Source organism: Arachis stenosperma, chromosome 2 (assembly GCF_014773155.1).
Source record: "Arachis stenosperma cultivar V10309 chromosome 2, arast.V10309.gnm1.PFL2, whole genome shotgun sequence".
Lineage (NCBI taxonomy): Eukaryota > Viridiplantae > Streptophyta > Magnoliopsida > Fabales > Fabaceae > Arachis > Arachis stenosperma.
In genome coordinates, this window is record NC_080378.1 from 2,089,682 (window position 1) to 2,117,552 (window position 27,871).

General features: G+C 35.1%; 3 protein-coding genes across 7 annotated transcripts; all 3 read left to right on the plus strand.

Annotated features, from left to right (window-relative positions):
- The first annotated feature begins 2,871 nt into the window (after positions 1–2,871).
- On the plus strand, positions 2,872–8,107 carry LOC130961564 (putative disease resistance protein At3g14460). Of its 2 annotated transcripts, none has more exons than XM_057887509.1 (3): positions 2,872–6,680; positions 7,035–7,105; positions 7,639–8,107. In XM_057887509.1, exon 1 carries the CDS (start codon positions 3,033–3,035, stop codon positions 6,660–6,662), a length of 3,630 nt encoding a protein of 1,209 aa, XP_057743492.1. In that variant the 5' UTR covers positions 2,872–3,032; the 3' UTR covers positions 6,663–6,680; positions 7,035–7,105; positions 7,639–8,107. The 2 variants fall into 2 exon arrangements, with proteins under 2 accessions (XP_057743492.1, XP_057743494.1); XM_057887511.1 differs by having other exon boundaries at positions 7,035–7,101.
- A 6,444-nt stretch (positions 8,108–14,551) lies between these two features.
- On the plus strand, positions 14,552–19,069 carry LOC130957251 (putative disease resistance protein At3g14460). 3 transcript variants are annotated; one of them, XM_057884123.1, is made up of 2 exons: positions 14,552–14,658; positions 15,113–19,069. In XM_057884123.1, exons 1-2 carry the CDS (start codon positions 14,598–14,600, stop codon positions 18,772–18,774), a joined length of 3,723 nt encoding a protein of 1,240 aa, XP_057740106.1. In that variant the 5' UTR covers positions 14,552–14,597; the 3' UTR covers positions 18,775–19,069. The 3 variants fall into 3 exon arrangements, with proteins under 3 accessions (XP_057740106.1, XP_057740113.1, XP_057740118.1); XM_057884130.1 differs by lacking the exon at positions 14,552–14,658 and adding an exon at positions 14,667–15,034 and having other exon boundaries at positions 15,113–19,068; XM_057884135.1 differs by lacking the exon at positions 14,552–14,658 and adding an exon at positions 14,667–15,034 and having other exon boundaries at positions 15,165–19,068.
- Positions 19,070–21,224: 2,155 nt separating this feature from the next.
- Positions 21,225–27,633, plus strand: LOC130961091 (putative disease resistance protein At3g14460). 2 transcript variants are annotated; one of them, XM_057886764.1, is made up of 2 exons: positions 21,225–25,243; positions 25,678–27,633. In XM_057886764.1, the coding sequence occupies exon 1, from the start codon at positions 21,452–21,454 to the stop codon at positions 25,223–25,225; it is 3,774 nt and encodes a 1,257-aa protein (XP_057742747.1). In that variant the 5' UTR covers positions 21,225–21,451; the 3' UTR covers positions 25,226–25,243; positions 25,678–27,633. The 2 variants fall into 2 exon arrangements, with proteins under 2 accessions (XP_057742747.1, XP_057742748.1); XM_057886765.1 differs by having other exon boundaries at positions 27,001–27,633.
- The last annotated feature ends 238 nt before the right edge of the window (positions 27,634–27,871 follow it).

The following is a 27,871-nucleotide window of genomic DNA, read 5'->3' on the forward strand; positions in this document are numbered from 1 at the left end:
TTTCTCTATGTTAATTTGCATGTATACTAATAATTTGTTGAAAAGATAAGTTTCTCAACAAAACAGTGAAATCAATAATATATAATTTTACACGTTTAAAAAAAAGTAGTTCTCTCTTTCTTTAGCAGTTGTTTTGAGAAGGAATTAGTTGTTTTGTGCATGCAGTAACTTATTGGCCAGTGGCAAACCCTTAAATGGAGCTCAATACCGTGGCGGATTAATCCTTATCCTGTCGGGTTGGGGGATACAATAAGAAACCAAAAAAAAAAAAATTATATACACCTAATGACAAAATAGTCTTTCTGCCTTTGTCACTATTTTATGTTTATGCTGAACTAAATGGTATTGCTATATAGCCTATATAGCAACTTAAATTTGATTCTTTAACTGTTTTTCGAATTTGTAAAATGTACTTTTTGTTGCAATGCTATTTACCGTTGATCATTAATAATTTTAGCGAAAGGATAAATTGAAACCCTTTAAAAACATCCAGGGTAAATTAAAATTTTGGCCAAACATTGGGGACACTTAATATGGTTTTCCTTATTTCCTTTTCTTCTCTTTTTTAATCTTCTTTGAGTTATAGGCTAACAGAAAATAAAGCTTACTGTCTTATCTAAAATGGAAAGTGAAGCTACAAACTAATTTAACAATCTTGTTTCTATTTTTTCCATCTTTTTCAGGCTGTTTTTACTTAGGTAGAAGAAGTTCTTAGATGGTTGACAATTCCTTTACTGTGTATATATGAAGATGTAAACTGGATTAATGAGTTGGCAACCAGAAGTAGTGTTTTCTGTTTTGTGATTTCAGCTTCTTGCTAATTGGTATCTGTACTACTTTAAATTAATGGTGGATATGTATCATATCTACACTACTGTGGACTTGCTTGGATTATTCAATGCTTTGCTTCAATGTTGGGACCCATGGGTGGTTGTTTGGTTATCAATGGCAGTCATGTTTGAACTTTGAACCAACATGCTAAACAAATGCTTCACTATCTAATACAAGGGTTATATCAAATTTGAATTGTAGTGCTTTTTTCTTTTCTTTTTTTTGGCTAAATTTACAATTCAAAGCCTTTTTTTGGCTAAATTTACAATTCAAAGCCCTGATGACTATAACAGCATTGAACCAAGCTGAAGTAGTACTTATATGTTAAAGCTATGAGAATCTACCTCTTACCAGCGTGAAGCAGTTAATTAGTTAGCTTATCAAAGATACCACAATAGCTTTGATAACTAATCCCTTGGAAATATGTATATGACACAAAAATAAAGTAACTTTCATTGTTATTAATACTCGAATTTTGGACATTTCTTACATATCATGTAGATGCAGGTCTTGTTTTCCCAGTAAGTTAGACCAATAATACCATGAACTGATATTTTATCAATGGACTTCATAGTATTAGTGTAATTTATTTAGGAGTATCTCTCAAAGAGAATTTTATTTTATTTCAGTAGAAACAAATTAAAAGCAAAAAGAGAAAAAATGAGAGAGAGTAGTAACTAACATGCTATTATCATAACTAATGCGACTAATGCATTTGAGAGAGATTAGTAATTTAGTAAAGTAATGAATTAGTATAGTAGTACTATTGTGCCTGGTCACATTAATTGAAACTTCCAACAAGATGCAATAATGTTGCATCCACCAAATAAATTAGAATCAGGGACAAAGTAAGTGTGATCCAGCTAGATGCTAGGCAATTCAAATAACTCAATTCATACAATTTTTCCATCGACAGAGATGTTGGGATGACTTGAAGTCAATGTCCTTTAGCTAACAAGTAAGGAGCACCACAGAATCAAGAAGGGAATACAATGAATAAAGCTGAATTATTTGAACTTGGAAGGAGCAACTCTTCATCACATCAAATTACATGCAGCATATCTGATCTATTAATTTGTTCTACAAATTACAATGTGTGGATTAAAGCAATTTCTCCAATAAGAATATTTTTGTTATAAAGAATTTGTTACCTAAAAGAAGAAGGCTAAGTAACAAAGTAGACCTTATTTTACCAATTGCATAATTTTTTACCATGATCCACAACTAGCTCATTATGATAATGATAATGTATCTGACATCAAGGACGAAATTTCCACAATGACTATAACTCTACGTCTTGCAATCACATGGCTTGACAACCACTTGTAATAGTTCAAATAATACCATCAGTCTTAATTTAATGCTGAATAGTAACTAATATGCTATAGGAAAATTTTCAATTATTCCGAAAATATTAATGTTTCGGTAGTTTTGGCTATTGATTTCCACCATGTACATATTTATTATAATTCAGATCAATTATTAAAACCACTGAAACACTAGGATTCCTGAAATATTTGAAATGCCTCCTATGCTATTTACCATAACTAATGCAATTTGATGTATTTGAGAGAGATTAGTATAGTAGTACTATTGAATCTGCTCCCATAAGTCATAACAAAACACATCAAAATAAAACTTCCAACAAGATTAAAAAATGTTGCATCCATCAAATAAATTAGAATCAAGGACAAAGTTACTGTGAGCCAGCTAGAAGCTAGGCAATTCAAATAACCCATTCGTACAATTTTTCCATGGACAGAGATGTTGGGACGACTGGAGGTCAATGTCTTTCAGCTAACAAGGAATGAGCACCACACAATCTAAAAGGGAATACAGTGAATGAAGCTGAATCAATGTCCTTCAGCTGAATTATTGCACTGCATCTGCAACATTATTTTACCATGACCCACAACCAGCTCATTATGATAATGTATCTGACATCAAAGGCAAAAATAATGAAGCCAGTTTTGAAAAAATAAATAAATAAAAACTTAAAAAGTAACAAACTCCCACTAGGTAAGGAGACCAACTTTTTATTGAGTCAACAGTCTTTGTCTTTTTGCCATCATATTATTGACAACTACTTCTTCACAATAAGCTTTCATACACCTACACACTGTTCAGTTACAAACCCTGCAAAATCTGCATTTTCACTCTCCTTCATACCCGAATTCTGATAACTTGTTTGAGATCATATCATGGCTGGTTCACTTGTTGGTGGAGCTTTTCTTTCTGGCTTCATTAACGTTGTCTTTGACAGGCTCCTTACAAAAGATGCGGTCAACTTGGTGTTGGGCAAGAAGCTTGACCCTGACTTGGTTAAGAGGCTGAAGATTTCTCTGCATGCTGCTGAAGCTGTGCTTGATGATGCTGAGTACAAGCAACTGGGCGATGAATCTGTGAGGGAGTGGCTCAACGATCTTAGAGATGCTGTTTATGAGGCTGATGACTTGCTGGACGCTGTTCTCACCAAAGAGGCTATTCAAAAGGAGGGAAGTTCTTACTGGCCTGATTACTTCCTCAACCGCGAAAGGGAGATGGTAGATGAGATGGAAAGGGTGGTTACAAAGATAGAATTTCTTGAACAACAAAAAGATTTCCTTGGTCTTCAAAAGACTACCAATATCTTGTCATCATCATGGAGAGAATCCACATCTCTGGTGGAAGGGAATATATATGGCAGGGAGGAAGATCAACAAGCCTTACTCAAAGTAATAAATGACAGCAGTGAAAGTGAGTTATCTGTGATCCCTATTGTTGGCATGGGTGGGGTTGGTAAAACAACTTTAGCAAAATGGGTGTACAATACCACAGAGGGATTTGATTTGAAAGCATGGGTTTGCATCTCTGAAACATTTGATGTTGTTGAGATTACAAGGAAAACCATTGAGGAAATTACTAAAACTACTTGTACCCTTGGGAGTTTGAATTTGCTTCAGAATAAATTGCTGGAGATCTTGTCGGGGAAGAAGTTCTTTGTTGTTCTAGACGATGTCTGGAGCGATGATGCTGATAACTGGAAGAAGTTTAAAACTCCTTTTCACTGTGGGGGTAAGGGTAGTACGATTCTTCTAACAACTCGCATTAAAGAGGTTGCTTCAGTTGTTCAGACATGTTCCTCTTGCTTTCTTAACGAGTTGTCCGAAGATTCTTGTTGGTTACTCTTTGCGGAGAATGCATGTTTTCCGAAGTCAAACGGTAATCCAACATTAGAGGAAATCGGTAGAAAGATTGTCAACAAGTGTAAAGGGTTGCCATTAGCTGTTGAAACACTTGGGCGCTTGTTACGAGGAAAGGATGATGCTAAAGAATGGAATGCTGTTTTAAGGAGTGACATCTGGGAATTTTCTACGAAAAATAGTAAAATTATTCCAGCATTGTTAATAAGCTACTTCCAGCTACCTCCTTACTTGAAGCGTTGTTTCGTTTATTGTTCCTTGTTTCCCAAAGATCATTACTTTGAGAAAAATGAACTAGTTTTGCTGTGGATGGCTGAAGATCTTTTAAGGCTACCAAAGAGAGGAGAGAGTTTAGAAGAGGTTGGTTCTCAGTGTTTTGAAGAATTAGCTTCAAGGTTATTTTTTAAACAAGAACGGCGTTGGCATAAGATGCATGATCTCTTGCATGACTTGGCAATATTCCTTGCTGGAGACTTCTATTGTAGAATAGAAGAGCTTGGTGAACAAGAAAAGAAGAAGGTTCTCACTCGTCATTTGTCACATTTGCCATATAGAAGCTTAGATCATCCAATCGCAGAAGTCTTGGAGTCCATTGTGAAATCAGAATCTTTGAGGACATCGTTGTATATCGATGATTTGTTAAGCATGGAAAGCAGAGCATCAAAGTTGAAATACTTGAGAGTTTTATCCTTTCGTAAACTTGATGTATTACCAGATTCAATAGGTAAATTGATTCATCTACGCTATTTGAATCTCTCTTGGACCGATGTGGAGACATTACCAGAGTCACTATGCAACTTATATAATCTACAAACATTAATATTGAGACAATGTTCTAAGCTGACCATGTTGCCCAATGGCATGCATAAACTTGTGAATTTACTGCATCTTGATCTTAGGGGAACTTGTTTGAAAGAAATGCCTAGAGGAATAAGTAAACTGAAACACGTGCCTATTTTAGATTACTTTGTGGTGGGCAAGCACAAAGACAATGGAATCCAGGAATTTGGAGCTCTCTTAAATCTTAAAGGATCATTTAAGATTAAGAAGTTGGAGAATGTTGCTGATGTCAGACAAGCCAAGAGTGCAAGGATGCTGGAAAAGAACCACATTGACAAGTTATTGTTGGAATGGTCTTCAGCTAATATGATGGTTTCAAACATAGAGACTTTGAGAGATATACTCGATAACTTGAAACCACACAATGGCTTGAAAGTGTTGAGAATCGAGGGATACAAGGGCGAAAGATTTCCAGATTGGGTGGGACACTGTTCTTACAACAATATGAAAAGTGTAACACTAACATCTTGCAAGAATTGCTGCATGCTGCCTTCACTTGGACAACTGCCATCTCTAAAGTCCCTGCGCATTGAAGGTTTTGATCAGCTCAAGCGTATTGGTGATGAGTTTTACAAGAGTGACAGCGATCATCATTCTTCGCCTACTGCTCCGTTTCCCTCACTGAAGAGGTTGGAATTTGATAAGATGCCATGCTGGGAGGAGTGGCACGTACCTGACCCAGAAGCGTTTCCTCGGCTTAAGATACTTCAAATAGAACGTTGTCCAATGTTAAAGGGAGATATGCTTAATGCCATATTGTGGAGAAGGGATTCTTGTTTGGGGGAAGATGATGAAGGAAGGTCTGATGAGATGGTAGGTGGTGGGGATGCTTTATCAATAAGGCCATCTCAATCATTTAATGCAACCACCATCAACCATCTGTGTTGCCTCCAAGAACTACTTATTTCAGGGTGTTCGTCAATTGCATCCTTTCCGGGTAATTGTTTACCTAAATCTCTGCAAAAGCTGAAAATCTCGAGTTGCCCAAACTTTGAATTCCTGGAGCAACAGCAGCACAAGTATGATTTGGTAGAGCTAGAAATAGAAGACAGCTGTGATTCACTGACCTCCTTGTCGTTGGATGTCTTTCCCAATCTCAAGAATCTCAAAATATCTAAGTGTAGGAATCTGGAATCAGTGTCAATGTCAGAGGCACCACACGCTGCTCTTCAACGTGTCTACATTTCTTTCTGCCGCAAATTAGTGTCATTTGCAGGAGAAGGACTGGCTGCACCCAACTTGGCTCATCTTCATGTCAGATATTGTGACAAGTTGGAGGCATTACCACGTGACATGAAGAGTCTACTCCCAAGTTTACACTCTCTCCAGATATATGGTTGCCCAAACATTTGCAGGTTGCCAGAGGGTGGTTTGCCGCCAAACTTGAGATCACTTAGTTGGGGAAATGGCGAGCAACAAATGAGGGATCTATCATGGATTCCCAACTTGCACGCCCTCACTCATCTCACAATTAATGGTGATGGGTGTAAGAACATAAAGTCATACCCAGAGGTGGGTTCGCTGCCTCACCTTCCCTCCCTTACCAATCTGACTATATGGGATTTTAAGAATCTGGAGACATTGGAGTGCAACGAGCTTCTCCGCCTCACCTCCCTTCAACAACTACACATTGCATTCTGTGAGAAGCTGGAGAATATGGAAGGAGAAAAGCTGCCTCCCTCTCTCTTGCGACTTCAAGTTGATTGTTGTGATTTGCTGGGAGAACACTGCAAGAACAAGCATCAACTAATCTGGCCCAAAATTTCCCACATCCCCACCATTCAAGTCGATTTCAAACATATTTCCTAAATAGAGATTTCTGAGCAGGTAATTATCTAACTTCACGGTTTTCATGCCACCACAATTCAATTATACATGCATCAATTTCCTTTTCCTCCAAAGAAAAGACCTCCCTCTTTCTTTAGACATTATTAACTAGTTGGACTGATAAATTTGCATTCTTTTTTTTCATTCATAGGGAAACCTCTCACTTTGTAGTTGTAGAAATATCCTCTGTTATTCTAAAAAAAAAAGTCATTCTTATAAATTCAAAGACAGGGAATGTATATATATATATATATGTATGTATATATGTATGTATGTATATTGTGTATCCAACATTTGAGAATTTCTTTACATAATCGATAAATGAAATTTACTGTTTTTATCCAACTTCTGCAGGCAGATTGTAATGAAGTAAAAGGGCCCAATGGTGGAGATTTCATCTTATGCAATATTTTAGCTTCATGTTGGTAAATTTACATCACTCCATTCCATTCTAGAATTTACTTTTCCTGTTGGGAAAAAGAAAAATGTTATGAAAGCTTGATTTAGTTATATGCACTGAATGGTAAAATTGTGTTTCTGTCTTTGCCACTATTTGATATTTATGATGAACTTATTGGTATTGCCATATAGTAACTTTAATTTGATTCTTTTTCTGTTTTTCGAATCTATAGATACTACTTTCTGTTAAGATGCTATTTACCGGTCGATCATTCATAATTTTAGCAAAGAAATAAGTTGAAATCCTTTGAAAATATTCGAGGTAAAATTAAAACTTTCGCCAAATAGTAGGGACATTCTTTAATATGGTTTTCTTTGTTTCCTTTTCTTCTATTCTTTAATCTTCTTTTAAATTTTTTTTACAATATAACAGAACATGATGCTGTTTGCAACTTTGAGTCATAGGCTAAAGAAAATAAAGCTTCTTGCCTGAAATGGAAAGTGAAGCTTCAAAATAATTTAACAATTTTTTCCCTTCTGTTTTTGCCGTCTTTTGCAGGTAAAAGTTCACAGATGTTAGATTTCATTGCACATGTATATCTATATATATGGAGATGTGAACTGGATTAATGTGTTGGGAAGCAGTAGTGTTTTCTGATTTCAGTTTTCATTTTAATTGGTATCTACACTAGTTTAAATTAATGACTGATTTGTATCGTAGGATTCATATCCACACTACATGTGGAGTTGCTTGGATTATTCAATTCAATGCTTTGCTTCAAAGATAGGAACCATAGATGGTTGTTTGGTTATCAATAGCAGTCATGTTTGAATTTTGAACCAATATGCTAAACAAATGAGTTTCAGTATCTACTGCAAGGGTTGTATCAAACTTGAATTGTAGGCTTTTTCTTTCTTTTTCTTTTTTTTTGGGTTAAATTTATAATTCAAAGGCATGATTATGATTAACATCATTATTGAAGCTAGCTGAAGTAGTGTTACTTATATGTTAAAGCTATGATAATCTACATCTTACCAAGCATGAAACAGTTAATTTAATTAACTAGGTTGGTGCAACAGCTTTCATAATCCCTTGGAAACATATATGTCACAAAAATAAAGTAACTTCCATTGTTAATAATACAAGTTTTTTGACTTTTTCATTTGTGTAAATATAAATCTATGTTTTTTGTTTTTTATGTCTAATAAAAAATTTTCATTATTCTTTTGCTTAGAGTTTGTGCACATCCGTGCAAAATTGTAAAACGCATATAACATAAAATAATTAATAAAAATGAGACTCACATATGTTGGTTATTTCTCTAACTCTTTAAGTATAACTAGAATGAGACCTGCGCGATGCACGGGACGGTAAATTAATGATAGTATATAATAAATATTAAAAATTGTTATATTTTGTAGAAATAAATTAAATGTGTAAATTGAAGCTAAATTTAAACGGTGTTTTATTTTAAATAATTTGTAGTACAAAAGATTTGGATGTTGTAGTTGTACAAAATGACATTTTTATTTGGTGGTTTGATTTTTGCATTTGTTTTAGTTGATGGACTTAGTCATCTTATATGGCGCTCGTCCTCCTTTTTTGTTGGTTGTTAGAGTTTATGCTTTCTTCTTTTTGTCGTAGGTTTTTGCGAAGACATGTTCTTTATGAATTGTTGAGTTTGATGCACGTTCTATTGTGTTAATTGGTTCCATCTTTGTATGTATGTTCTTCTTTCGAAGATGTGTCTTGAATTTGTATGGTTTTCTTTCTCCTAAATCTCTTGATGGGGTGGTGCGTGCTTCAATGTCATTATTTTTCTAAAATGTCATTAGATTTTAAAAAGTTGTGCCCAATAAGTTTTTTGCGTTGCCATCAAATAGTACAAAAGTTGTTGCAACACTTTGATCTAAAATTTTGAACCTAAAATAAGTATTGGGCTAGCAACTAATAATTTGATAGATGAGATTATGAAAAGTATATAGAGTTACCTTATTGTTGGATATTGTGGTGTTTGATTACATGTACCACAAATGTAGTTGTTTCTTTTTTTTATATGCTTTCTTCTGACACTTTTTGCATTTAACATAGTTCCATCCTAATTTGTCATCAATTTCGTTTATAGTTGCTAAAATTGTGAAAATCTTTTCCTATTCCAACATTCAATTTATGTTATCATTAGGTATATGGTATTTGAGTAAGTATGAATGCATGATGCATGTTGTGATTTTTTTTTGTCATACCTGATCATCAGATTCTCATTGCAGTTCGAAAATAAATTTTTTTGTACTAAATTTGATGTTATGTGAAGGATTTGTACTAAATTTGATGTTATGTGAAGGAATAGTGCTATAAGAGATTTATATATGTAGTTTAAATGGTATGGAATTTAAATACTTATAACGTAAAATTTATTATGATTAATAATATTATTATGATATTTGTAATATGGATGTTTATTACCTTTAGTGAGTTATTTATAAAAACTAATAAATTAATTGTTGCGGTTATAAATTTATTGTATTGTTTATAACGGTAAGATATAATAAATATAAAAATATAAATTCAATGTATTTGAAGGTTATAAATTTATTGGATTTTATTTTTTAGTTTTTTATTTATATCTAATATGAAAATGTATGTTTAATATCATATTTTTTGGTTTCGTTTTGATACTCTTTTAATAAATTTGTTTTTTTTTAGTTTTCAAATATTCTTTTCAAAATTTATATTGGTAAAATAAAATAGAATTTGTTTTTAATAATAAGTAAAAACTACAATAATAGTTCTTTGTAACTAGTGTTACTTCTAAATAATGTGGTGCATGCTTATGTATCTACTTTTATATATTAAGAATAGATGTAACTATTATATTTATTTAAAAATTTTTCTTTTCTACTTATTATATTATTTAAATTGTTTAGACATTGGATAAGTATATATCTTATTTATGTCATTGGCTACATTTTTCGCCTTAGTGTACTCTTCTATTCATATATAATCAACCCAAAAAATATAAAAAAAAAATGAAAGTTTTCTAGTCAACTAGTTGGATACTCTTAGTCTACGAAAAGTTTTGAAATTTTTAAGTTTATACTAATATGAAAATAAGGTGAGAAATCAATCAAATTATTCAACTTGTATACTAATTACCACACTGAAAGGAACGCAGTTTATGCTTATCTAGAATTACAAGATTTTTGCATTTTAAAAGCAAGTTAAGGTTTTTGACTTTGAATACTAGCACAATGAAATGAAGAATATATTTTGTGGCTATGTTCTTTTTTAAATCTGCAAAGTCTAATTTAAAATTGAGTAATTATCCAAATCAGTCCTTGATGTTTTCAAAACAGACACTTTAGTTCCACAGTTTTTGAAATAGTGAAATACACAAAAAACTCTCCCACTTTTTACTCCAACAGACAAATTAGTCCCTAGCCTTATTTCTCTGTCAATGACAAACAAAAAAATGCTGATATGAAGACCTGGACTAAGCACACGTGGAATGTCTTTTCTTGTGTATCTAACATTTAAGAATTTCTTTACATATATCAATGAATCAAATTCACTTTTTTTTCCTTTTTTTTACCATATCTGACAAAATTGTGTTTCTGCTTTTGCTACTAACTAAATGGTTTTGGTATATAGGCCATATAGCAACTTGTTACAATTTCGTTTACCATTGATTATTCATAACCGAAGGGGTAAAAGAAAGTAAAGCTTATTGTCTTAGCTAAAGTTGAAAGCTTTCAAAATAATTTAACAATCTTGTTTCTATTTTTGCAATCTTTTGCAGGCTGTTTCAAAATAATTTAACAATTTTAATTCTGTTTTTTGGCCAACTTTTGCAGGTAAAAGTTCACAGATGTTCGGGATTTCATTATACATGTATATATGTGGAGATGTAAACTCGATTAATGTGTTGGAAAGCAGAAGCACTGTTTTGTGTTTTCTGATTTCAGCTTCATTTTAATTGGTATCATCACTACTTTAAATTAATGGCTGATGCGTATCATATCTACACTACATGTGGACTTGCTTGGATTATTCAATTCAATTTTGTGCAAGAAGAGGTTCAAGACCTTCATGGATGATGATGGCATGAAGTATGGGGAAGAAATTTCAGACTCTCTTAAGAAGGCAATTAAAGAATCAAGGGCTGCAGTTATAGTGTTCTCCGAAAACTTTGCATATTCCAGATGGGCACTTGAAGAAGTAGCTACTATCCTTGATACAGAGAAGGTGAAAAACTACCATGTTTACCCGGTCTATTACAAAGTTAAACCGGAACATGTCTGGAATCAGGAAGGTAGTTATGGCGAAGCATGAAAGGTTGGGAAAGGATAAGGTGCTGAGGTGGAGACAGGCTTTGTCTGAAGTCCAAAAGTTTGAATCAATGCTTAGGGAAAAATGGTAAGCATTGCATCCTTCCAAGTTTCCAACTACTTTCACCTGAGTTTCATCTTGGCCAAGAATTTTTATACTAATTTAAAAATTTTACTTATATCACAATATTAATTGTTATTGTTAAAAAAAAAAAACAAACTATCTTATAATATTTTATTCTGTTTTGGATTTTGGTTTAAATACTTTAAGTATATATTTCGTTTAATTTTTAACTACTAAATGTTAATTTAGGGTTAATTAAAAGTTTTTATTTAATATGAGGTTTTAGTTATAAATTTTTAAACTATATATATCTAATTAGACCTTACATAATTGATGTCTACTCAAGTCTACTAAAGTTAAAATTTACTTTTGCTCTTTTTAACTCTTCTGATATATATATGTCAGCATATCAAATAATTTATATGCAAATTAGATTTATTGATTTATAAATTTAATAAATATGTTAACATAACAGTGATACTTATTCTAAATTGGATAAAGTATTCATTCTATTCAATATTGATATATAATCATTTTAACATTTTCGTGCATATACTGGTATACAGAGTAGTTTGTGTAATAAAAGAGGAAAACAAAACTTGTGCGTAATTAAAATGTGTGAATTGAAAGAGAGTGTGCTTTTGCAGGAGGGAAGAATATGACCTTGTCGAAAGAATTATTGACAATGTTCAGGAATGCTTAACATGAGTCAATTGATATGTCACCACTCAAATAGAAGAGGATCACTACTTGACTTCTCTTGAATTCACAGATGTAGAAGCAAGAGTTGGATGCATTGTCTATTGAAAAAGAAAAGAAAAGAAAAGAAAACAATTTATTCTATCAGTTTGATGTATATCTTCTTGTTTATGGGTAGATACAAACTTCTCTATATATAGAGTAGAAAATGTCAGAGTGCAAGATTGAATATATCATCATCTGAAGTGAAGTAAATATGTGACTTCGCAATTTATATCTAGGTGCCTTCCAGAGGGATTCATAAATTTAGAAACTTTAGTAGAACCTCACTTTTTTGCATCAAAACAAAACTTCAACCTATGCCAAAGTCTCTAACATGAAATATCAATGTTCAACTGTATTTAACCACTTATCCTATGCTCTTCAAATACCATTTCAAAAAGAAGTTCTTTTTCTCTTCAATCATTTACTCATGCTTCAGTAACTATTCTCATCAACCAAATCTGTGTTACATAAATTATTTTTATGATAATGTTGCATTAAGTCATAAGAGATGTGTTGGGAATAAGACACCATTTTCCCTTGAGAAAACACCTTTGACAGAGAAATAAAATAGACACAATCACAACACAAGAATTTAACGTGGAAACTCCAATTACCGGAGAAAAAACCACGGCCGTTGTCAAATGACAACCAGAGAATATTACTATGTGAAAATTGTTACAACACATAGACTTCTTTCTCTCACCGGCACCCCAGTACACCCACACTCTCTCAAAGCAAATATCTAATTACACCTCACAACACTCTCTAATCAAAGAGTACAGAGGAAAAGAAAAATCAGATACAAGCTTAAAGTGTTTCTGACTGGTGCAAAAACAAATGGAGAACTTAGCCTCATATTTATAGCCTAGGCCACCCACTCCATTTGCTATCCTAAGCAATGTGGGACTAATTCAACCAAATCCTAACAATCTCCACCTTGATTGAAATAGTCACACATCTTCAGCTTCCATTGTCAACACCGACAATTCTTTGCTGCCATTGTCTATACCGACAATCATAGTTCAGAGAACTATCATACTCCACCATGAAAGTATACTCACTTGGAATTAGACCACTCCAAGCATTTCGCCTTGGTACAGATCGAAACCTTGCTGAAAATTCATGGTGCAACTTCCAAATTGGCTTTTCCTGGAAGTTCTTCAGCCATCGACCTAACTCCGCCACACACCTTGCATCTCAACGCCAACCAATGCCCGTGTGCAATTGTGGACCCGATTGCCACAACTCATCCTTATCCATGGCAGTGCGGTAATACCATGAGGATACTTCTTGTCTTCTAGAGAACATCATCTTCTCTCATAGAGAGAGCAACCAGAGATCTTCTCCTTCAACGCCTTGTGCAAACCTGATTGTATCAACACATCCTTGACTTGTATTTGCCACAAGCCAAAATTGATTCTTCCATCAAATTTCTCTATTTCAAGCTTCACAATCACAGCACTTGAATATCCTGACATTGTTGCAACCGTATACTGGAATAGTATAACTCAACTGTAGACCATGCACTAGGAAGGGTCTCTAGGAAAGAGAGGTGGGTCACAATGGACACACTTAAATACCAAGTCTTTCCTTAGCCAAAACCTTTCCAAACTGCACTCACAGTGTCACACTGCCTTCCAGCAACAACAACAGCAACCAAAGATCAACCTCAAGTTACAGGACAAAATTCTTTTCTGATGTGGAAGGTCAGACTAGGCTGCAACCACAGAGCATACTAAGAATAAATCCCACCGAGCCGAAGTTCTGATACCACTTGTTGGGAATAAGACACCATTTCCCCTTGAGAAAACACCTTTGACAGAGAAATAAAATAGACACAATCACAACACAAGAATTTAACGTGGAAACTCCAATTACCGGAGAAAAAACCACGGCCGTTGTCAAATGACAACCAGAGAATATTACTATGTGAAAATTGTTACAACACATAGACTTCTTTCTCTCACCGGCACCCTAGTACACCCACACTCTCTCAAAGCAAATATCTAATTACACCTCACAACATTCTCTAATCAAAGAGTACAGAGGAAAAGAAAAATCAGATACAAGCTTAAAGTGTTTCTGACTAGTGCAAAAACAAATGGAGAACTTAGCCTCATATTTATAGCCTAGGCCACCCACTCCATTTGCTATCCTAAGCAATGTGGGACTAATTCAACCAAATCCTAACAAGATGCAATAATGTTGCATCCATCAAATAAATTAGAATCAAGGACAAAGTTAGTGTGAGCCAGCTAGATGCTAAGCAAATCAAATAACTCAGTTCATACAATTTTTCCATGGACAGAGATGTTGGGACGACTTGAAGTCAATGTCCTTTAGCTAACAAGTAAGGAGCACCACACAATCAAGAAGGGAATACAATGAATAAAGCTGAATTATTGGAACTTGGAAGGAGCAACTCTTCATCACATCAAATTACATGTAGCATATCTGATCTATTAATTTGTCCTACAGATTAAAGAGAGAAAAACTTACAATGGTGGATTAAAGCAATTTCTCCAATAAGAATATTTTTGTTATAAAGAATTTGTTACCTAAAAGCAATTTTTCCAGTAAGAAAATTTTGTTGCATGCACCTTCCAAATTTCCGCAAAGACTACATTCCCATTGGTCCTAAAAAAGTTGGAACTTTCCACGCCTTGCAATCACATTGCATCTTTCAAAAGTTGGGATATGATTGAAGGTTTTATGCAATTATGTTACACCTTCCAAAATGACAGTAACATTTAATTTAGAGCCAGAAAGACGCCCCACAGATTTGATCTCGGAGATTGATACCATGTCTTGTTGCTAACTTGTAATTTCAAAGCATTGTTCTTTCCTTCTATTTCTGAAAATTTGATCACTTTGTAATTGTTTGAGATCATGGCTGCAGTTCTTGTTGGTGGAGCTTTTCTCTCTCAACTCATTGATGTTGTCCTGGACAGGCTCATGTCTGCTGACGCTATCAACTTTGTTGTGGGCAAGAAGCTTAGCTCTGACTTGGTTGAGAAGCTGAGGACTGCTCTGAAGGATGCTGGAGCTCTTGTTGATGATGCAGAGCTCAAGCAACTGGATAACCATGATGTGAAGGAGTGGCTCAACTCTCTCCGAGATGCTCTTTACACTGCTGATGACTTGCTGGACCGCATCTGCACCAAAGCCGCAACTCAAAAGGTCACTCTCTTGGGTAGAATCTTCAACTCTGAAGATAGGCAGATGGTGAATGAGATAGAAAGGGTGGTCAGAAGGATAGAAGATCTTGAGAAACGCAAAGGAAAGCTTGGGCTTGAAAAGATTTCCACTGCTAGCTTCTCCTGGAAAACTCCATCCACTTCTCTTGTAAGAGGGAATGTGTATGGCAGGGAGGATGATGAGAAGGCCTTAATCAAGATGCTGAATGACAACAATGAGCATCACTTGTCTGTGATCTCTATTGTTGGCATAGGTGGGGTTGGTAAAACAACTTTGGCTCAATGGGTGTACAATAATGCAGGGTTGATGGAGGGATTTGATAGGAAAGCATGGGTTTGCGTTTCGGAAAACTTCGATATTGTTGAGACTACAAAGAATATTGTAAAAGAGATCTCTACAATTACTCAGGATCCTGACAGCTTCAATTCAATTCAAGATGCTTTGAAGAAAGAATTGTCTGAAAAGAAGTTCTTTGTTGTTTTGGATGATGTTTGGAGTAATGATCATCATCAATGGAAGGATTTTCTAGCCCCTTTTCAATATGGGGTTAAGGGAAGTACTATTCTTCTAACTACTCGCAATGAAGATGTTGGTTCAGTTGTCCAAACAAATTACCACCCTCACTATCTCAATCCATTATCAGAAGACTATTGCTGGTCGGTGTTTGCAGCCAATTCTTCTTTTCCAGAATCAAATGGGAGCCCAATACTTGAAGGAATAGGCAAAAAGATTTCCAGAAAGTGCAATGGTTTGCCATTAGCAGCAGAAACGCTTGGTTGCTTGTGCAGAAGGCATGATGCTGAGGAATGGAAAAAAATCTTGAGGAGTGAAATTTGGGGATTTTCTACAAATGAGAGTAAGATTATTCCAGCATTGTTAATTAGTTACTTTCACCTTCCTGCACATTTGAAGCCTTGTTTTGTTTACTGTGCGCTGTTTCCGAAAGATTATCTTTTCGTTAAAGATGAATTAATTTTGCTGTGGATGGCCGAAGATCTTTTAAGGCTACGAAATAGAGGAGAGAGTTCAAGAGCAGAAAAAAGAAAAAGGGGAGAGAGTTCAAGACCAAAAAAAAACGATAGAGGAGAGAGTTTAGAAGAAGTTGGTTGCAAGTGTTTTGAAGAATTAACTTGGAGATTGTTTTTTAAACCAGCTAAGCGTTTTTCTAAGTTGTACGTGATGCATGATCTCTTGCATGACTTGGCAATATTCCTTGCCGGAGACTTCTATTGTAGGATAGAAGAACCTGGTGAACAAGAAGAGATGAAGGTTCTCACTCGTCATTTGTCATATTTGCCACGTCGAAGCTTAGGTCCTTCAATCACAAAAGTCTCTAACTCCATTGCGAAATTAGAATCTTTGAGGACATCGTTGTATATCAATGATTTGTTTAGCGTGGAAAGTGTAGTATCAAAGTTTAAATACTTGAGAGTTTTATCCTTCTGGAAATTTGATGAATTACCTGATTCAATAGGTGAATTGATTCATCTACGCTATTTGAATCTCTCTTGCTGTGAGATTAATAGGTTGCCGGAATCATTGTGCAACTTGTATAATCTACAAACATTAATATTGTACAGATGTACTAAGCTGACCATGTTGCCCAGTGGCATGCATAATCTTGTGAATTTACGGCATCTTGATCTTAGGGAAACTTCTTTGGATGAAATGCCTGGAGGAATAAGCAAATTGGACCAGTTGCAAACCTTAAGTTCCTTTGTGGTGGGCAATAATGAAGATAATGGAATCCAGGAATTAGGAGGGCTCTCAAATCTTCATGGATCATTGGAGATTAAGAAGTTGGAAAATGTTGTTGATGTCAGACAAGCAAGGAGTGCAAGGATGTTAGAGAAGAACCACATTAACAACTTATCATTGGAATGGTGTTCAGGTGATGAGATGGTTTCAAACACACAGACTGAGAGAGAGATACTCCACAGCTTGGAACCGCACAATGGCTTGAAAGAGTTGACAATAAGGGGATACAGAGGTACAATATTTCCAGATTGGTTAGGGAATCCTTCCTACAGCAATATGACACATGTATCGTTGGTGTGTTGCATGAACTGTTGCATGCTGCCTTCACTTGGACAGCTACCATCTCTTAAGTCCCTGGACATTCAAGATTTCGGTCAGCTCAGCAGCATTGGAACTGAGTTTTACAAGAATGAAGGCAATCCTTCTTTGCAAATTGCTCCTTCTTTTCCCTTGTTGGAGAGATTGAAATTTGATAAACTGGCATGTTGGGAGGAGTGGCACTTACCTGACTCAAAAGCTTTTCCTCAGCTTAAGACTCTTCAAATAATAGAGTGTCCAGTGTTAAAGGGAGATACGCTTTATCAGGGAGATATGTTTAAGGCAATGATCAGCAGCAATCATCTAAGTTGCCTCCAAGAAATAGAAATCTCAGAGTGTTCATCACTGATCTCATTGTCGTTGGATGCCTTTCCCAGTCTGAAAGTTCTCGAGATAAAAGGGTGTTCAAATCTGGAATCAGTTTCAATGTCAGAGCCACCACCTAAATCTCTGCAAAATCTGAGAATTATGAATTGCAGAAAACTGGAATTTCTTCAACAACAGCACAAGTATGATTTGGTAAACCTATATATGTTTGACAGCTGTGATTCACTGAGCTCCTTGTCGTTGGATGTCTTTCCCAATCTCAAGAATCTCGAGATATCAGGGTGTAGGAATCTGGAATCAGTGTCAATGTCAGAGGTACCACACGCTGCTCTTCAACGTCTATCCATTACTTTCTGCTCCAAATTAGTGTCATTAGCAGGAGAAGGACTGGCTGCACCCAACTTGACTCATCTCAACCTCGTATTCTGCTCGAAGTTGGAGGCATTACCACGTGACATGAAGAGTCTACTCCCAAGTTTACAGTCCCTCGAGATATATGGTTGCCCAAACATGTGCAGGTTGGCAGAAGGTGGTTTGCCGCCTAACTTGAAATCACTTGGTGTGGGAATTAGCGAGCAACAAATGAGGGATCTATCATGGATGCCCAACTTGCACGCCCTCACTCATCTTGAAATTGCAGGTTATGACTGCAACAACATAAAGTCATACCCGGAGGTGGGTTCGCTGCCTCACCTTCCCTCCCTTACCACTCTTTATATTGAATACTTTGATAATCTGGAGACATTGGAGTGCAACGAGCTTCTCCGCCTCACCTCCCTTCAACAATTGCACATTAAGTACTGCAACAAGCTGGAGAATATGGAAGGAGAAAAGCTGCCTCCCTCTCTCTTGCGACTTGAAGTTTATTCTTGTGATTTGCTGGGAAAACACTGCAACAACAAGCATCAACTAATCTGGCCCAAAATTTCCCACATCCCCACCATTCAAGTCGATTTCTAGTTAGTTAGACCAATAATACCATGAACTGATGTTTTTTATCAATGAAGTTCAACAAATTAAAACCAATAAGGGAATGACTCAAAGTTATTAACACAGTACTAGAAAACAAAATAAGCTCGTGATCCTATAGACATTATTCTCTTCAAAATTTATAGTGTAATTTATTTAGGAGTATCTCTCGAAGAGGATTTTGTTTTATTTTGTGTAGAAACAAATTGAAAGTTGAAAAAAAAAAAAATCTGAGTCCCTTACTAATAGCATAGAAGCTTCTGCACTCACTATATTTATTTAGAAAACCATACTATTACCTTGCTCATACAAAAGTTGAAAGCCTTGAAATTTTGTTGCTTCTTTCATAGACTTATAAAAAAAATACAAAATTATGAATATTTTAAGAAGGGTGGAGGTGTGGGGAAGCTCTGGAATCCAACTCTGAATCAATAACTTAGCTTGATAATCAATCGTAATGGTTGAAATAGTAGCATAACTCTTAATTTAATACCGAGTAGTAACTAATATGCTATATACCATAACTAATGAGATTTGATGTATTTGAGAGAATAGTAATTTAGTATAGTAACCAACTTTGAGTTGGTCACTCGTTTGCTTAAACAAGTGTTGGAGGTTCAAATCTTTCCATCTTATATATATAGCAACTCATTAATTGAAACTTCTAACAAGATGCAATTATGTTGCATCAAGGGGGCCAAGACACCCAACAAAGGTTAGTGGCTTGGCTCGTTTTAGGCTCGGCTGATTTTATTTAACAATTCAAGTGGACATAGGCTTTAAAATAAGCCTACGAAACTTGTTAGGCTAGCTTGTGAAAAAATTTTTTTGTAAAATAAATTATTTTTAGTTTACACTTTCAAATATTCACCCATAAAACAAAACCAAAAAAATTAATAGTCAAAGACTAGTCAAGATTGTAGTTTTTTTTTTTCAAAGAAAAGATTTATGATTTTGGATTGATATAAATTCTAAAATGTATTTAACTATTTATAACTCACCAAACAGATTTTTTAAATAGACTTTGTGAGTTTGTCGGGCTTTTAAACAGGCTGGACTCAAACCTAAAAGAAACTTACGAGAGGTGAGGTAACAGATTTAGACTTGGGCCATCTATTTGCAACCTAGGGCAACCTCATCTAAGCCTAAGCTCGGCCCATTTCCACCCCCTAGTTGCATCATCAAATAAATTAGAGAATCAAGGGATAAAGTTAGTGTGAACCAATGGACAGAGATAATTCAAATAACTCAATTCATACAAATTTTGCATGGACAGAGATGTTGGGACGACTTGAAGTCAATGTCTTTAAGCTAACAAGTTGGGAGCACCACACAATCAAGAAGGGAATACAGTGAATGAAGCTTTATTATTGGAACTTGAAGGAGCAATTGAACTTTGAACTTTGAACCAATAGCAGCCATGTTTGAACTTTGAACCAACATGCTAAACAAATGCTTCACTATCTAATACAAGGGTTATATCAAATTTGAATTGTAGTGCTTCTTCTTTTGGCTAAATTTACAATTCAAAGCTGTGATGATTATAACATCATTGAACCAAAATATGTATATGACACAAAAGTAAAAGTAACTTCCATTGTTATTAATACTCGACTTTTGGGCATTTCTTACATATCATGTAGATGCAGGTCTTCTTTTTCCAATAAGTTAGACCAATAATACCATCAACTGATGTTTTATCAATGAAGTAAAAATTAAAAGTAAAAAAAAAAAAAAAAAAAAAGAGAAATCATCAGACTCCCTTACTAATAGCACAGAAGCTGCCTTAGTCACTAATAGAAATAAATTGTAGAAAAAATCTTACTTTTTACCTTGCTCATACAAAAGTTGAAACACTTGAAATTTTGTTGCTTCTTTGATAGATTTAAAAACACCAAAATTATGAGTTTCTTAGAGGAGGGGGGAAAAAGCTCTGGAATCAAACTCTAAAACAATAACTTTACTTGACAACCACTTGTAATAGTTCAAATAATACCATCAGTCTTAATTTGATGCTGAGTAGTAACTAATATGCTATAGGAAACTTTTCAAGTATTCTGATAATATTGATTATGTAGTTTTGGCTATTGATCTCCACCATGTATATATTTTATAAATCAGATCAATTATTAAAACTACTGAAACACTAGTATTCCTGAAATATTTGAAATGCCTCCTATAGGAAATTCAAATAACTCAGTTCATACAAGTAAGGAGCACCACACAATCAAGAAGGGAACACAAAGCATGAAGCTGAATTATTTGAACACATAAGAAGGAGCAATTGCACTGCATCTGCATCACTATTTTGCCATGACCCACAACCAGCTCATTATGATGATAATAACGTAATATGACATTAGAGACGAAATTTCCACAAAGACTACAACTCACACGTCTTGGAATCACATACCTTGTTTTGAAAAAAAATGAAAATTACATGGAATGCACCTTCCAAATTCCAAAATAACATTCAAACACATAAAATTAGTAGACCCTCTTTTTATTGAGTTAGCCGTCTTTGTCTTTTTGTCATCAAATTATTGAGGACTACTTCTTCACAATAAGCTTTGATAGACCTACACACAGTTCAGTTACAAACCCTGCAAAATCTTCATTTTCACTCTCCTTCATACCCGAATTCTGATCACTTGTTTGAGATCCTATCATGGCTGGTTCACTTGTTGGTGGAGCTTTCCTTTCTGGCTTCATTAACGTTGTCTTTGACAGGTTGCTCACAAAGGATACGGTCAACTTGGTCTTGGGCAAGAAGCTTGGCTCTGGCTTGGTTGAGAGGCTGAAAATTTCTCTGTATGCTGCTGAAGCTGTGCTTGATGATGCTGAGTACAAGCAACTGGGCGACAAACGTGTGAGGGAGTGGCTCAACTGTCTCAGGGATGCTGTTTATGACGCTGATGACTTGCTGGACGCTGTACACACCAAAGCCGCCACTCAAAAGGAGGTACGTTCTTCGAAGCTTAGTTTCTTCCTCAACCGACATAGGAAGATGGTAGATAAGATGGAAGAGGTGGTTGCAAGAATAGAATTTCTTGTAAAGCAGAAAGATGACCTTGGTCTTCAAAAGAGTACCAAGGATAATAACTTGTCATCATCATCATCATCATCATCATGGCGAGAAACCACATGTCTGATGCAAGGGAAAATATATGGCAGGGAGGATGATCAACAAGCTTTAACCAAAATAATAAAGGACAAGAGTGAATCTCAGTTATCTGTGATTCCTATTGTTGGCATGGGTGGGGTTGGTAAAACAACCTTAGCCAAATGGGTGTACAATTTCACAGAGGGATTTGATGATGATAAAAAAGTATGGGTCTGCATCTCTGAAACATTTGATGTTGCTGAGATTACAAAGAAAACCATTGAGGAGATTACTAAAACACCTTGTACCCTTGGGAGTTTAAATTCGCTTCAAAATGAATTGAAGAACAACTTGTCGGGAAAGAAGTTCTTTATTGTTCTAGACGATGTCTGGAGCGAAGATGCCGATAAGTGGGAGCAATTTATAACTCCTTTTCACTATGGGGCTAAGGGTAGTACAATTCTTCTAACAACCCGCAATCAAAAGGTTGCTTCAGTAGTTCACACATGTCCCTCTTACATTCTTAATGGGTTGTCGGAAGAGTCTTGTTGGTTATTGTTTGCAGCCAATGCATGTTTTCCAGAGCCAATCGGTAATCCAACATTAGAGGAAATTGGTAGAAAAATTGTTAACAAGTGTAAAGGGTTGCCATTAGCTGTTGAAACACTTGGGCGTTTGTTGCGAGGAGAGAATGATGCTAAAGAATGGAATGCTGTTTTAAGGAGTGACGTCTGGGAATTTTCTACGAAAAATAGTAAAATTATTCCAGCATTGTTAATAAGCTACTTCCAGCTACCTCCTTACTTGAAGCGTTGTTTCGTTTATTGTTCCTTGTTTCCCAAAGATCATTACTTTGAGAAAAATGAACTGGTTTTGCTGTGGATGGCTGAAGATCTTTTAAGGCTACCAAAGAGAGGAGAGAGTTTAGAAGAGGTTGGTTCTCAGTGTTTTGAAGAATTAGCTTCAAGGTTATTCTTTAAAAATCTTCAAGACAATGACAACTATATTAAAGATTTAGCTTCATGGTTATTTTTTGAACGATCTCGGTTTTTCTCTGAGAGGTTCGTGATGCATGATCTCTTGCATGACTTGGCAATATTCCTTGCTGGAGACTTCTATTGTAAAATAGAAGAACTTGGTGAACAAGAAAGAAAGAAGGTTCTCACTCGTCATTTGTCACATTTGCGAGGTAAAATTAACACTTTGAGGACTCCACATGGAAGCTTAGATCATCCAATCTCAAAAGTCTTCAAGTCCATCGTGAAGTCAGAATCTTTGAGGACATCTTTGTATGTCGATGATTTGTTAAGCAAGAAAAGCAGAGCATCAAAGTTGAAATACTTGAGAGTTTTATCCTTTGATAAACTTGATGTATTACCAGATTCAATAGGTGAATTGATTCATCTACGCTATTTGAATCTCTCTGGGACCAATGTGGAGACATTACCAGAGTCATTATGCAACTTGTATAATCTACAAACATTAATATTGTATAAATGTTATAAGCTGACCATGTTGCCCAATGGCATGCATAAACTTGTGAATTTACGGCATCTTGATCTTAGGGGAACTTGTTTGAAAGAAATGCCTAGAGGAATAAGTAAATTGAAAATGCCTATTTTAGAATACTTTGCCGTGGGCAAGCACGAAGACAATGGAATACAGGAATTAGGAGGGCTCCCAAATCTTGAAGGATCATTTGAGATTGAGAAGTTGGAGAATGTTGTTGATGCGAGACAAGCAAGGAGTGCAAGGATGTTGGAGAAGAACCACATTGACAACTTATCGTTGGAATGGTCTTCAGGTAATGAGATGGTTTCCAACATAGAGACTGAGAGAGATATACTCGATGACTTGCAACCGCACAATGGCTTGAAAGAGTTGAGAATCAAGGGATACAAGGGCGAAAGATTTCCAGATTGGGTGGGGCACTGTTCCTACAACAATATGACAAGCATAACACTAGCATCTTGCAAGAATTGCTGCATGCTACCTTCACTTGGACAGCTGCCATCTCTTAAGTACCTGAGCATTAAAGGTTTGGATCAGCTGAGGATTATTGGCGAAGAGTTTTACAAGAATGACAGCGGTCATCATTCTTCGCCTATTGCACCGTTTCCTTCACTCGAGGAATTGGTGTTTGCTAACATGCCATGCTGGCAGGAGTGGCACGTACCTGACCCAGAAGCTTTTCCTCGGCTTAGGAAACTTCGAATAAAAGAGTGTCCAACGTTAAAGGGAGATATGCTTAATGGCATATCCTTGAGAATGGTTTCTTCTTTGTCGGATGCTTCCGAAGTTCGCAAACTGGAAATACGGGGAGATCATGAAGAAAGGTATCATGAGATGCTATATCGGGATACTTTATCAATTGGGGGATGTGAATCCGCAGTGAAGTCTGCATTAAACCTTCTAGCTTGCTTCCCAAAAATATGTATCGTGGGGTGTTCGTCTGCTGTATCCTTTCCGGGCAATTGTTTACCTAAATCTCTGCAAAAGCTGATAATCAATGATTGCAGAAACTTGGAATTTCCTGAGCAACAACAGCAGAAGTATGATTTGGTAGAGCTACAAATACATAACAGTTGTGATTCACTGACCTCCTTGTCGTTGGATGTCTTTCCCAATCTCAAGAATCTCGATATATATAATTGTAGGAATCTGGAATCAGTGTCAATGTCAGAGGCACCACACGCTGCTCTTCAACGTCTATCCATTACTTTCTGCGACAAATTAGTGTCATTAGCAGGAGAAGGACTGGCTGCACCCAACTTGACTTATCTCAATGTTAGCAAATGCTACAGGTTGGAAGCATTGCCACAGGACATGAATAATCTTCTCCCAAGTTTACGGTCTCTGGATATATATAGTTGCTCGAAAATTTGTAGCAGCTTGCCAGAGGGTGGTTTGCCGCCTTACTTGAAATCACTTATTGTGGGAGGTTGCGAGGAACAAGTGAGGAGTCTATCATGGATGGGCAACTTGGACGCCCTCACTCATCTTACCATTCATGGTTCTGATTGTGATAGCGTGACGTCATTCCTAGGTTCGCTGCCTCACCTTCCCTCCCTTACCACTCTTTCTATTGAATACTTTCCTAATCTGGAGACATTGGAGTGCAACGAGCTTCTCCGCCTCTCCTCCCTTCAAGAATTGCACATTCAGTGCTGCCACAAGCTGGGGAATATGGAAGGAGAAAAGCTGCCTCCCTCTCTCTTGCTACTCAAAATTGAATACTGTTGTTTGCTGGGAGAACACTGCAAGAACAAGCATCAACTAATCTGGCCCAAAATTTCCCACATCCCAACCATTCAAGTCGATTTCAAACATATTTCCTAAATAGAGATTTCTGAGCAGGTAATTATTTAACTTCACAGTTCTCATGCCACCACAATTCAATTATACATGCATCAATTTCCTTTTCCTAAAAAGAAAAGACCTCCTTCTTTCTTTAGACATTATTAACTAGTTGAACTGATAAATTTGCATTCTTTTTTCATTCATTCGGAAACTTCTCACTTTGTAGTTGTAGAAATATCCTCTGTTATTCTAAAAAAAATCATTTTTATAAAATCAAAGACAGGGAATATATATATATATATATATATATATATATATATATATATACCCGAAAGCTATTTTGTTTTTTTTCAGGCAACTTTCAATTTTCAGTTTTCAAAGAATTTCTTCTTCTTCAATCTTCATTTTTCTTTACTCCTTAATTTTAATATTTACTTTTATAATTGTTGTTGAATTTAGAACTATGATTCACTAAACCCCACTTTCATTAGGAGGAAGAGCTCTGTTTATTTGAATGGGTTGACAACAAATCTTGTCCTTCTCAATTCAAGTAGTTCATCCAAGAGAAAACCCTTGTTCTTCACAGATTCAATTACATTCGAGAGAAGGATTGAATCTACATGAATTGTATGGTGAACTTGAGAAAGAATCCATATAATTCAGTTTGGAGTTCTCCTTTCACAACTTCGTTGATCAATACACTTTGGGTTGGTATGTGAGATGTAACCTCCCTTAGTTGAGATCCTGCAAGTTGTGTGGCTTTGGATTAGAGATTTGAATTTCACCTCTTCTCATGACCAATTAGATCACGAGAGTGGCAATTGATTGTGTTGAGAGAAATTGAGTTGCCAAAAGATTGGGATTCAATTATTTACAATCCGCCATGGATCTATACCCATGATTGAGAAGGAGATGAGCCAAGTCAATTCATGACAATTTACACCTCTGATCCCTAATGATATCTCTATCATTAATTCTCATCTCCTTTGTTCTTTAGTTATTTTGATTACCCATCACCCAATTTCCTTCTACATTCTTGGAATTTAACATTCTTGCCATTTACATTTCGTTTTATATTCCTTGCAATTTACTTTTATATTCTCTAAAATTTTACAATCTTTAATTTCTTGCAATTTATTTTTAATGTCATTTAAGTTTCTTGCCTTTTAAATTTCAGTTATTCACTTTCATTCCCCTTCCCTATTCTAATTTTTTAAATTCCTTGTCATTTAACTTTCTGCAATTACATTCAACAATTAAATCTCATGAATTCAAAACCATGTTTGCTTGACTAAATATATCATTTAACTAAAGTTGCTTAATCTACCAATCTCTGTGGGATCGACCTCACTCTTAGTGAGTTTTATTACTTGATACGACCCGATATACTTGCCGGTTATACGTGAATCTTAATTTTCGCATATCAAGTTTTTGGCGTATATATATTGTGTATCCAACATTTGAGAATTTCTTTACATAATCGATAAATGAAATTTACTGTTTTTTAAAAATAATTTTTCAAGAATAAATATTTAATTATGTGAGCCTTTCTATTCAAGATTAATGATTTGTAAGGGGTATTTATTCTTTGTTGAATTCTTAGACGTCATCCGCTCTATATGTCACAGCATCCATCTATATTTTATTTTTGTTAAAAATGTAATTATTTATTCTTAAAACTGTAAATTTATCAAAAATATTTGTAACCTTATTTATTTTATATTCGAATCTGCTAGACTTGCTAGGGGACTATTTTCCTAAGCACCAATCATAGCTCATTTTAAGCTGTGACATATTTTTGCCATCTTTTGCAGGTAAAAAGTTCACAGATGTTAGAGATTTCATTGCACATATATATATATATATATATATATATATATATATATATATATATATATATATATATATATATATATATATATATATATATATGTAAAGTGGATTAATGTGTTGGGAAGCAGTAGTGTTTTCTGATTTCAGCTTTCATTGTAATTGGTATCTATACTAGTTTAGATTAATGACTGATGTGTATCATATGATTCATATCCACACTACTTGTGATGTGGACTTGCTTGGATTATTCAATTCAATGCTTTGCTTCAAAGACAGAACCATAGATGGTTGTTTGGTTATCAATAGCAGTCGTTTGAACTTCGAACAAATATGCTAAACAAATGAGTTTCAATATCTAATGCAAGGTTTGTATCAAACTTGAATTGTAGGTTTTTTCTTTCCTTTTCTTTTTTTTTTTGTTTTGTTAAATTTATAATTCAAAGGCATGATGATGATTAACATCATTATTGAAGCTAGCTGAAGTAGTGTTACTTATATGTTAAAGCTATGATAATCTACATCTTACCAAGCATGAAACAGTCAATTTAATTAACTTCTAATTAAAGGTAGGTGCAACAGCTTTCATAATTCCTTGGAAACATATATGACACAAAAATAAGGTAACTTTCATTGTTAATAATACAAATTTTTTCATTTGTGTAAATATAAATCTATGATTTTTGTTTTCTTATGTCTAATAAAAAAATCCATTATTCTTTTGCTTAGAGTTTATGCGAATCCGTGCAAAATTGTAAAATGCATATAACATAAAATAATTAATAAAAATGAGACTCATATATATTGATTATTTCTCTGACTCTTAAGTATAATGTAACTATTATATTTGTTTAA

Coding starts and splice junctions, on each gene's coding strand:
- LOC130961564 (XM_057887509.1), top strand. CDS start 3,033: ATGGCTGGTTCACTTGTTGGTGGAGCTTTTCTTTCTGGCTTCATTAAC.
- LOC130957251 (XM_057884123.1), top strand. CDS start 14,598: ATGAATAAAGCTGAATTATTGGAACTTGGAAGGAGCAACTCTTCATCA. Junction 14,659..15,112: donor TTCATCACATCAAATTACAT/GTAGCATATCTG, acceptor TCATGGCTGCAG/TTCTTGTTGGTGGAGCTTTT.
- LOC130961091 (XM_057886764.1), top strand. CDS start 21,452: ATGGCTGGTTCACTTGTTGGTGGAGCTTTCCTTTCTGGCTTCATTAAC.